At 41.9% G+C, this 12,445-nt stretch overlaps 1 protein-coding gene across 5 annotated transcripts in view; it reads right to left on the bottom strand.

Moving 5' to 3' along the window:
* LOC128695665 (CREB-regulated transcription coactivator 1) overlaps positions 1-12,445 on the bottom strand; it is a 276,224-nt gene that overhangs the window by 35,498 nt on the left and 228,281 nt on the right. For all 5 annotated transcript variants that reach the window (XM_070093389.1, XM_070093387.1, XM_070093386.1 and 2 more), the window contains one exon: positions 3,904-4,014. In XM_070093389.1, the coding sequence (XP_069949490.1) occupies positions 3,904-4,014 (111 nt within the window). The remainder of the gene's footprint in view (positions 1-3,903; positions 4,015-12,445) is intronic.

Genomic DNA, 12,445 nt, shown 5'->3' with positions numbered 1-12,445 from the left:
GCAATCAAGGAAGCTGTTCTTGCAAAAGGTGCAAGTTTGTTTTCGAAACAGATTGCAAGTGATAGATGTTGAGAGACTGTTATTGGTGTGGATAAATGAAAAACAGATAGCAGGAGATAGCATCTCTCAAGCGATCGTATGTGAAAAGGCTAGGAAGTTGCATGAGGATTTAATTAGAAAAATGCCTGCAACTAGTGGTGATGTGAGTGAATTTAAGGCCAGCAAAGGTTGGTTTGAGAGATTTAAGAATCGTAGTGGCATACATAGTGTGATAAGGCATGGTGAGGCTGCTAGTTCAGACCACAAAGCAGCTGAAAAATATGTGCATGAATTCAAGGAGTACATAAAGGCTGAAGGATTGAAACCTGAACAAGTGTTTAATTGTGATGAAACAGGCCTGTTTTGGAAGAAAATGCCAAGCAGGACCTACATTACTGAGGAGGAAAAGGTACTCCCAGGACATAAGCCTATGAAAGACAGGCTTACTCTGTTGATGTGTGCCAATGCTAGTGGTGATTGCAAAGTGAAGCCTTTATTGGTGTATCACTCTGAAACTCCCAGAGCGTTCAGGCAAAAGAATATCCTCAAGGCTAATTTGTGTGTGCTGTGGAGGGCAAACAGTAAGGCATGGGTCACTAGGGACGTTTTTTATGACTGGTTACACCATGCATTTGCCCCCACTGTGAAAAATTACCTCCTGGAAAATAAATTGGACCTTAAGTGCCTCCTGGTATTAGACAATGCTCCTTGTCATCCTTCAGACGTGGCAGAGCAACTTTCTGCAGACATGAGCTTCATTAAGATCAAGTTTTTGCCTCCTAATATCACTCCTCTCCTGCAGCCCATGGACCAGCAGGTCAATGCAAACTTCAAAAAACTGTACACAAAAGCTCTGTTTGAAAGGTGCTTTGTAGTGATCTCAGAAACTCAATTGACTCTAAGAGAGTTTTGGAGAGATCACTTTAATATCCTCAATTGTGTAAACCTTATTATAGGTAAGGCTTGGGAGGGAGTGACTAAGAGGACCTTGAACTCTGCTAGGAAGAAACTGTGGCCAGAATGTGTAGACAAAAGGGATTTTGAAGGATTTGAGGCTAACCCTGAGAAGCATATGCCAGCTGAAGAATCCATTGTGGCATTGGGGAAGTCCTTGTGGTTGGAGGTTAGTGGGGAGGATGTGGAAGAGTTGGTGGAGGAGGACAATGAAGCACTAACCACTGATGAGCTGCTAGATCATCTTCAACAGCAAGAGGCCAAACCTAAGGAAACTGCTTCGGAGGAGGGGAGAGAGAAATTGAAGAAGTTGCCTACTTCAAAGATTAAGGAAATGTGTGCAATGTGGCTTAAAGTGCAAACCTTTTTTGATGAAAATCACCCTGACACAGCTATTGCAAGCTGTGCTGGTGACTATTACACTGACAATATTGTGAAACACTTTAGGAAAGTCATACAGGAACGAGAAGTACAGGCCTCTATGGACAGATATGTTGTGCGACAGAAGTCCAGTGACTCTCAAGCTGGCCCTAGTGGCATTAAAAGAAGAAGGGAAGTAACCCCAGAAAAGGACTTGCTACCTCAAGTCCTAATGGAAGGGGATTCCCCTTCTAAACACTAAGACCATCCACACTCTCCCCTCCTCCCATCCCATCCATCATCACCAGATCTTCAATAAAGGTAAGTATCATGTAACTGTGCATATCTTCTTCAGTTTGTGTGTATTAAAACTAATATTTCATGTGGTAAAAAATTTTTGTTTTCATACTTTGGGGTGTCAGGAACGGATTAATTTTATTTCCATTATTTCTTATGGGGAAAATTAATTCGCCTAACGATAATTTCGTCTAACGTTGAGTTCTCAGGAACGGATTAATATCGTTAGGCGAGGGTCCACTGTATTTTTGGATGTCTGGAATGGATTAATTGAATTTTTTCTTGTGGGTAATATTAACAAAAAATACATTTTACAGAGAATAACTATAGTTTTACTATTGTGACCCCTGAAAGGGTCACAATGTATATAATGTATATTACCTGTTCAAATAATTTTATATTGCTTATATGTATTTGCGATATTAGCTAAATCGTAAATATATTGCTTTACATTATTATTTGACTTAGTTATATTATTAGGTAGGATGTAACATTTATATATTATTCAGTGGTCATAGTTCGAGTGTTAAATAGCTGACGGCCTTGTCTAACAAGCGTTTCGCTCGTTACGCTGCCAGCTTCTCTGTGTTGCTGGGCAGCAGCAGTCCACGGAGAGTCACGTGATCGGGAGGGGGTTATCACACCTTGCCTGGAGTAGTCTAGCTGGCCTGCGCTAGACTCTTGTCTGTTTGACATTCTTCTAACAAGATATCCCTCACCTGCTCTCCCTTGTGGGTCCTTGTTGGAAGATCGTCTCTGTCACTTTCTTGTTGTTGGTTCTGTGTAACTCTGTTCACAGAACATAGCCTAGACTTAGTGATTTTCGATGTTGTACTGAGGTTGGGTGTCTTATAGACACTCTGAGAAACTCAGGTCCTGAGCTGTAGCTTCTGACCTAATTTGTACTGGTATCTGTGTACTGTCACAGTCGGGGATTTTCTAATGCTGAACTTAGATTCAGTAGTATGGGAGTTTTGTGCCTTTTGTGGAGGATCTGCAGATGATCCCTACTTAGTGTCGTTATATTATCTCCTTGTTCCTGATTCTGTGTCGCTCTTGCTTGTTATATTGCTGTTTGGCTTATCAGTCGTTTTATAGTTGAAGCAAGCTGTTCTGATTGCCAGGTTGGTCAAGAAGATAATTTATGTGAGGACTTTTAGTCAGTCACTGGTTAAGTCTAGTCGAGTCTTGAGACATAGCGAACTACTTAGAGCACTTACACACAAACTTACTTGTATATATTTGTATTATGTTATTAAATGCTAACAATGTACCAGATGGTACTTAAAAACCATAAAAATGTGATATGTGCCTTCAGCACAATACTACTGTACACGAGAGAAGTGTAGGAACTTGTATCCTATATTATATTCAATTGATTAATTTAATTTACTTTGATCTTATATGCCTAGACTTTGTTATTAATAAACTTATTAAATTTTAATTTCTTTAGTTAGTAGCCTACCAGTTGTAATCCTGAAGCACTATGGAATCTTAATAAATTCTAATGGATAATTGGACCAGGATACTGACTACTTGTTACAAAAACCCAGTAACAGGCTGGATGCTAGAAGGGCAATCCTTTCTAGTATTCACTGGAGATCTCTATGCTTATTAGAAATCGCATTATTTGTAACATTACAAACAGAAAAGGGATGATGAAATTTGAGGGTTCACTGTATTTCAAATCCAAATGAAGAAGTGTATCCAAAATTGAATAATATGTACTATGAAGACCTTTCCACATGCTATTCAAGTCTGGATGTATGTATTGTACCTCATAAATCACATTTTTTAAAAATTATACTATACAGAGGAGCTTTATAAGAGAGCTTATTTACACATACTATATAAATCATTTGATAATAAAGAAAAATGTTGCATAATAGAGCAGAACAATACTGTGAGTATGACATTCAATAAATAACAAAAAAGGCACAATACCGTGACTGGAACGATACACAAATAACCCATACATAGAAGAGAGGAGCTTACGATGATGTTTCAGTCCGACTTGGACCATTTACAAAGTCGCACTTTGTAAATGATCCAAATCGGACTGAAACATCATCGTAAGCTCCTCTCTTCTATGTGCGGGTTATTTGTGTATGACATTCAAGATGTGTCAAGGCCTAAAGTCTAAGGAAGGTTGTGATCAATGCCCCAAGTCAATCCAGTGTTATACTTAAAATAAATGAGGTATGCAACTAAGCAATGATTAGAGGCACTGCATACCAGCATACTCTTACTTACCGGACTAGCTGGGTGGGAGCCACTGGGAGACAAAGGCTGTCCGAAAAGATTTAATCCAGAGTTAGCTAGGTGTGTATCCACTGTTGTGCTGCTGTTATCCACCGTCATTCCCTGTAATCAAACACGATATACAAATAAAGAAAAATAAACATTGCTTGCTGAAGTGTTCAATTTTATTAAAATAAGACATTATTGCACTGTGAAATTCAACTTGGGTTTGCAATGAAAATACAAATTTCACTTCAGGAGTACTATACATTTATCCTTTTACTTTTATTAATAAAGGGATAATTGTATTAATTAAGAAAGAGATAAATATCTTTCAAGAAGAATATAATAATAAAAAAACACTGTATAGTAAAACCTCCATATTTCCTACAACCTCATTGGTTAACTGTTGTTGTTTTACTGAAGAATTCACCTTCACAAGATTCAGTGTCATGTAACTGTGGATCCTTCACGGGTTGACTCTACGGTGCTATCACAAGATCAAGGGCCATGATGGCATTAACTTTATAGGCTCACTGTACATGTATGGTATTTGGTGCATGCTGGGTAGGCCAATATTTTTATATAAAAATAAATTAAAAATGTGGATTTAGGTTATCTGTTAGTGGACGGGAAGGAGAAAAGGGAATGAAGAGAGGAGAGAAGAGGTAGCATGGAGGGAGAGAGAAGGGAAAAAATAGAGATAAGAAAAGGAGAGAAAATGAAGGAGAAAGAGAGAGAGAAGCAAGAGGAAGGCAGAGGAATAGAGGGGAGAAAGAAAGATAGACCAAGGAAAGTGGAGAGGAAAGGAGAGGAATGAGGGGAAGGTAGAGAAAATGGAAAGAGGTAGAAGGGAAGGAAGGACAGACGGGATGAGAAAAGAGAGGAGGATTAGAGGGGGAACGAGGGTTAGAGAGGGAACAAGGGTTAGGTAGGAAATGAGGGTTAGACAGGGAATGAGGGTTAGAGAGGTAACAAGGGTTAGAGAGAGACTGAGGATTAGAGGGAGAACGAGGGTTTGAGAGGGAACGAGGGTTTGAGAGGGAACGAGGGTTTGAGAGGTAACGAGGGTTTGAGAGGGAACGAGGGTTTGAGAGGGAATGAGGGTTTGAGAGGGAACGAGGGCTTGAGAGGGAACGAGGGCTTGAGAGGGAACGAGGGTTTGAGAGGGAACGAGGGTTTGAGAGGTAATGAGGGTCTGAGATGGAATGAGAGTTGAGAAGGAACAAGGGTTAGAGGGGAATGAGGGTTAGAGAGGAACAAGGGGTTGGGAGGGAGCAAGGATTTGAGAAGGAACGAGGATTTGAGAAGGAACGAGGGTTTGAGAGGGAATGAGGGTTTGAGAGGGAACGAGGGTTTGAGAGGGAACAAGGGTTTGAGAGGGAACGAGGGTTTGAAAGTTGAGAGGGAACGAGGGTTTGAAAATTGAGAGGGAACGAGGGTTAGAGGGGAACGAGGATTTGAAAGGGAATGAGAGTTTGAGAGGGAACGAGGGTTAGAGAGGTAACGAGGGTTTGAGAGGGAATGAGGGTTTGAGAGGGAACGAGGGTTTGAGAAGGAACGAGGGTTTGAGAGAGAACGAGGGTTTGAGAGGGAACGAGGGCTTGAGAGGGAACGAGGGCTTGAGAGGGAATGAAAGTTGAGAGGGAACAAGAGTCAGAGGGGAATGAGGGCTAGAGGGGAACGAGGATTTGAAAGGGAATGAGAGTTTGAGAGGGAACGAGGGTTAGAGAGGGAACAAGGGTTTGAGAGGGAATGAGGGTCTGAGAGGGAACGAGAATTTGAAAGTTGAGAGGGAACGAGGGTTTGAAAGTTGAGAGGGAACGAGGGTTAGAGGGGAATGAGGGCTAGAGGGGAATGAGGATTTGAGAGGGAATGAGAGTTTGAGAGGGAATGAGGGTTTGAGAGAGAACAAGGGTTTGAGAGGGAACGAGGGCTTGAGAGGTAATGAGGGTCTGAGATGGAATGAGAGTTGAGAAGGAACGAGGGTTAGAGGGGAATGAGGGTTAGAGGGGAACAAGGGGTTGGGAGGGAGCAAGGGTTTGAGAAGGAACGAGGATTTGAGAAGGAACGAGGGTTTGAGAGGGAACGAGGGTTTGAGAGGGAACGAGGGTTTGAGAGGGAACAAGGGTTTGAGAGGGAACGAGGGTTTGGAAGTTGAGAGGGAACGAGGGTTAGAGGGGAACGAGGATTTGAAAGGGAATGAGAGTTTGAGAGGGAACGAGGGTTTGAGAGAGAACAAGGGTTTGAGAGGGAACGAGGGCTTGAGAGGTAATGAGGGTCTGAGACGGAATGAGAGTTGAGAAGGAACGAGGGTTAGAGGGGAATGAGGGTTAGAGGGGAACAAGAGGTTGGGAGGGAACAAGGGTTTGAGAAGGAACGAGGGTTTGAGAGGGAATGAGGGTTTGAGAGGGAATGAGGGTTTGAGAGGGAATGAAGGTTTGAGAGGGAATGAGGGTTTGAGAGGGAATGAGGGTTTGAGAGGGAATGAGGGTATGAGAGGGAATGAGGGTATAAGAGGGAATGAGGGTATAAGAGGGAATGAGGGTTTGAGAGGGAATGAGGGTTTGAGAGGGAATGAGGGTTTGAGAGGGAGCGAGGGTTTGAGAGGGAGCGAGGGTTTGAGAGGGAACGAGTGCCACTGGATGTATGGTTAGGGAGATCAGCTGACTGCTGACAGGCATTCAATAGTGTCACTGGATGTATAGCTGGGGAGAGCAATATTATTGCATTCTTGGGGAAGCATTAAACCCACAGGGGTCATAGAGCACTTAGGGGAAATGGGAGGCATTCAGGTTCAATTCTAGTAAGGGAAGCACAGGTCCAGTGGAATCCTGGGAAAGGGAAGCAGATGATTATTCAGGCATTCAGAAGTGCCACTGGATATATAATTAGGGGGGATGAACAGTGATTGCTGTCAGGCATCCAAAGGTCCCACTACAGTTGGGGAAGGGGGCAAATGATTCCTGTCAGGTATCCAAAGGTCCCACTATAATTAGGGAGTGGGGACAAATGATTGCGATCAGGCATCGAAAGTCCCACTACACAAAGCAGCTGAAAAATATGTGCATGAATTCAAGGAGTACATAAAGGCTGAAGGATTGAAACCTGAACAAGTGTTTAATTGTGATGAAACAGGCCTGTTTTGGAAGAAAATGCCAAGCAGGACCTACATTACTGAGGAGGAAAAGGTACTCCCAGGACATAAGCCTATGAAAGACAGGCTTACTCTGTTGATGTGTGCCAATGCTAGTGGTGATTGCAAAATGAAGCCTTTATTGGTGTATCACTCTGAAACTCCCAGAGCGTTCAGGCAAAAGAATATCCTCAAGGCTAATTTGTGTGTGCTGTGGAGGGCAAACAGTAAGGCATGGGTCACTAGGGACTTTTTTTATGACTGGTTACACCATGCATTTGCCCCCACTGTGAAAAATTACCTCCTGGAAAATAAATTGGACCTTAAGTGCCTCCTGGTATTAGACAATGCTCCTTGTCATCCTTCAGACGTGGCAGAGCAACCAGTGCAGGAGGGGGAGGGGCAAATGATTGCTGTCAGGCATTCAAAAGTGCCACTAGACATATTATCCTGAGGTGTTTCCTGGTGTCACAAAATATTTTGAAAAAAAAAAAAAAAAAAAAAAAAAAATTCTTGTGAAATAAGATAATTTTTTCCCTATGGTAATGACACCAAAAGTATGAAATTTTATGGGAAAACCTACGAAACTACACTCTCGCGAAATTATTGACCTCAGCGATATTTACGAATCGATGATTTTTGCCCACTTTGAGCACTATTTTTGGCTAATTCCATTGTCCCAGTCGGCCAAACTCGTAACTATTTCTTTAGAACTCCATTTGTTCTATCGATTGAGCACAAGAAACTGCCCATTTACTAATTTCAACTACCCAATAGTGGTCAGAAATTGGCAATTTGGCCAATTTCACACAAATTAAAAAATATGCCAATTTCAAAATAGGGTCCAGAATGAACAATGCAGACATTCCTGGCTCTAAAATAACATTTTCTTTGTTCATCAGTCATGTCTCCAGGCCCCTCTGATATTACTCTTGCTTTCTAATTTGAATTTTTATTCAAACAAAAAATAGAAGATTTACTGTTATGCAGACTACTGCAATATTGTAATAATTGTATAAATAATGTCAACCCATTCATGACTGCATATTAGAATGGCTAGTTGGACATTTATTGGACAAAGACGTCATTTGCTTACTTTTGAACATCGGCAAAAATCAAACATTTCCCCAACTTTGAGCTCCATTTCAAGGTTCTTTTCCTAGTAAAACCAATCAAAATCACCTCCATTTCTATAGTATGTTTTCCAATCTATCAAATGGGACTACAAAAACAAGAATATAACCATAAAAACTATATGAAAATACACCTCAAAATCGGCGTTTTAATCTAAAAACACGGTAGGAGCATTTTTTTCTTTTCTCATTATGCACTGCGTTCTGCAGGATTTTTTTTATATGGTGCACACTGACCACACAGACTAATTCTCTCATATGTGGGCCTACCAGCTTTCTCCTGCTTGATTTGAAGCCAATACAATTTTTGAGTATACAATATACGTCAAACACATTTGCTTATAAGACGTGTACACCTACCATCCGACTTACGACCGAGTTCGGTTCCGAGAAACCGGTCGTAAGTCGAAATGGACCTAAGTCGAGCTTTACTACTGAATATTAACATAACATTTTTTAATGACTTTATTTTATTGTTTTATTTTGGTATTTCATGTTTTACTTTACTTTTTATGCTGTTAGTACTGTATTTTATACTGTAAGGTTTAGGATAAACACTGTGTACAACACAAATAATTGTTTATTTACCAGAAATTTGGCATATCAAACACGGTCGTAAGTCGAGTGGTCGTATGTCAAGCAGGTCGTAAGTCGGATGGTAGGTGTACATACGACAGAAACAGTCAAAGGGCTAATTACAGTGGAACCTTGGTTTTCGTTTCCCCCCGTTTTCGTTGAGTTCGGTTTTCGATTACTTTTTTCGTCAAAATATTGTCTCAAGTTTTCGTTCATCACCTCGGTTTTCGTCCACCATACTAAATGAGTCTGCCTGCCAGGGCCCGTACAAAGCATCCCACACATGCATTGTGAGTCAGTCTGGCTTTGTTTCTCATAGTTTCTGGTAGTGATGGTGGTAGTGGTTGTGATGGTGGTATAGGGTGGTAGTGATTGTGGTAGGGGGCAGTAGTGATGGTGGTAGTGGTTGTGATGGTGGTAGAGGGTGGTTGGTGGTAGTGATTGTGGTAGAGGGTGGTAGTGGTTGTGATGGTGGTAGAGATGGTGATAGAGATAGAGATGGCCTGGTGGCTAAAGCTCCCGCTTCACACACGGAGGGCCCGGGTTCAATTCCTGGCAGGTGGAAACATTTCGACACGTTTCCTTACACTTGTCCAGTTCACCTAGCAGCAAATAGGTACCTGGGTGTTAGTCGACTGGTGTGGGTCGCATCCTGGGGGTCAAGATTAAGGACCCCAATGGAAATAAGTTAAACAGTCCTCGATATCGCACTGACTTTCTTGGGTTATCCTGGGTGGCTAACCCTCCGGGGTTAAAAATCCGAACGAAATCTTATCTTATCCCTCTCCCCTTCTCGCAATCTTCCATACGCCAGCAAGAGTCTTCAATAGACATAAAAGTGATTTAAATGTTCATTTATCCATTTCATTAGAGCTTTATATTTATTTCTCATTGTTTTCTGTATGTAAAACTAGAGTTATTCTCTATAAAATGTACAGTAGACCCCCAGTTCACGATATTAATCCTTTCCTGAGAGCTCATCGTAAACCAAAATTATCGTTAAGTGAATCAATTTTCCCCATAAGAAATAATGGAAATCAAATTAATTCGCGCAAGACACCCAAAAGTATGAAAAAAAAAACTTTTACCACATGAAATATTAAGTTTAATGCAATATAAAAATTACAATAACAATAATAACAATAGAATAATCACAATAGAATAATTGACACTTACCTTTAATGAAGTTCTGGTGATGATTGATGGGATGGGAGGAGGGGAGTGTGTGGATGGTGTTAGCATTTACAAGGGGAATCCCCCTCCATTAGGACTTGAGGTAGCAAGTCCTTTTCTGGGGTTACTTCCCTTCTTCTTTTAATGCCACTAGGACCAGCTTGAGAGTCACTGGACTTCTGTCGCACAACATATCTGTCCATAGAGGCCTGTACCTCTCGTTCCTTTATGACTTTCCTAAAGTGGTTCACAACATTGTCAGTGTACAGGTTGCCAACACGGCTTGCAGTAGCTGTGTCAGGGTGATTTTCATCATACTATGTATGCCACACTATGTATGCCACTACGATTCTTAAATCTTTTAAACCAACCTTTGCTGGCCTTAAATTCACTCACATCACCACTAGTTGCAGGCATTTTTCTAATCAAATCCTCATGCAACTGCCTAGCCTTTTCACAAATGATCGCTTGAGAGATGCTATCTCCTGCTATCTGTTTTTCATTTATCCACACCAATAACATTTTCTAACACTTGCGGTCGCTGTTTTGTAATCACAGTTGCACCTTTTGCAAGAACAGCTTCCTTGATTGCCGTTTTCCTGCTCACTATAGTAGAGATGGTTGACTGGGGTTTACTATACAACTTGGCCAGCTTCGACACATGCACTCCACTTTCATACTTTGCAATTATCTCTTTCTTCATTTCAATAGTCATTAGCACCCTTGGTCTCGATGGGTTGGCACTAGAAGCTTTCTTGGGGCCCATGGTGATTTATTTTGCAGAAACAAGCACCAAAAACAGTGATAATATGGATAATATGGAATGTACCGAATGTATCCTTAGATGCGCGCACACTGGCTGGCTTGTAAACACTGGCACACACGGGGCAGTTCAGGCCACAAGTGGACACGTCTCGTACGAATCGTATCGCATACCGGGTTTTGTAACGGGAACCGAGGCAAATTTTTTGCGATGTAATGCTTCGGATATCGATGGCTTCCCAAACCGGGGGTCCACTGTACTTTTGTTAATATTTTTGGGTGTCTGGAATGGATTAATTGGATTTACATTATTTCTTAAGGGAAATATTGCTTCAGTTTTTGTCGAATTCAGTTCTCGTCAAACTCTCTCTGGAACGGATTTAAGACAAAAACCAAGGTTCCACCGTATTATATTTCTTATAATCTATACAAAGAAGTTTCAGAGGTTCTACATTCCAAATGATTGTACTACTGTGACACCCAGGGTCTCGGCCATTTCAGGTTTCGCCGGCTTTCTGCCTTCTGCCTACCTGCCTGCCTGCCAGCCTGCCAGCCAGCCAGCCAGCCAGCCAGCCAGCCAGCCAGCCAGCCTGCCAGCCAGCCCAGCCCAGCCCAGCCCAGCCCAGCCCAGCCCAGCCCAGCCCAGCCTGCCAGTAATTGTGACTGTGAAATAAGCCACCATGGGCCCTGTGGTTAAGAAAGTGAAGAACACCATAGCAGTGAAGGAGGAGATAAGAGAAAAATACAAGAGTGGCGTTTGTGTGGGGGGAGCTTGCCAGGATGTATGGCAAAAACAAATCAACTATCACTTCCATTCAGGCGAAGACAAAAGAACTTCAGGAAGCTCATGTTGCGAAAGGTGTTGTCATGTTATCGAAAAATGGATCACAAACAGTAGAAGAGGTTGAGAAGTTGTTGGTGGTGTGGATCAACAATAAACAGATAGCGAATGATAGTGTTTCCGAGTCAATCATTTGTGAGAAGGCAAGGCAGTTGCATGCCGATCTGATAAAGAAAATGCCTGGAACCAGTGCTGATGTTAGAGAATTTAAGGCCAGGAGAGGTTGGTTTGACAGATTTAAGAAGAGTAGTGGCATACACAGTGTGGTAAGGCATGGGGAAGCAGCAAGTTCAGACAAATGTGCGGCTGAAAACTTCATGAGTAAATTTAAGGGGTACGTAGAGACTGAAAAATTTAAACCCCAACAAGTGTTCAATTGTGACAAAACAGGCCTGTTTTGGAAGAAAATGCCAAAGAGGACCTACATTACTCAGGAGGAAAAGGTACTGCCAGGAGACAAGCCCATGAAAGACAGGCTCACTCTTTTGTTCTGTGCTAACGCTAGTGGTGATTTTAAAGTGAAGCCTTTACTTGTGTATCGCTCAGAAAATCCCAGTGTGTTTAAGAAAAACAATGTCATCAAGAATAAATTGTGTGTTTTGGGGAAGCGAATAATGAGGCATGGGCCATGAGGCAAATTTTCGAAGAGTGGGTCAATGAAGTGTTTGGCCCCAGTGTGAAAAAATACCTCCTGGAAAATAATTTGCCACTCAAGTGACTCCTGGTAATGGACGATTCTCCTGCTCATCCTCAAACTTTGAAGACCTATTGTCTAGGGACTTCAATTTTATAACAGTGAAGTCCTTGCCTCCTAACACCACTCCTTTCCTCCAGCCCACGGACCAGCAGGTCATTTCTAACTTCAAAAAACTCTACTCCAAAGCAGTGTTTGAAAGGTGCTTTGAAGTGACCTCAGACACTCAGCTGACCCTA

This window comes from Cherax quadricarinatus, chromosome 42 (genome assembly GCF_038502225.1).
Source record: "Cherax quadricarinatus isolate ZL_2023a chromosome 42, ASM3850222v1, whole genome shotgun sequence".
NCBI lineage: Eukaryota > Metazoa > Arthropoda > Malacostraca > Decapoda > Parastacidae > Cherax > Cherax quadricarinatus.
This window is presented reverse-complemented; position numbering and strand designations above follow the sequence as displayed.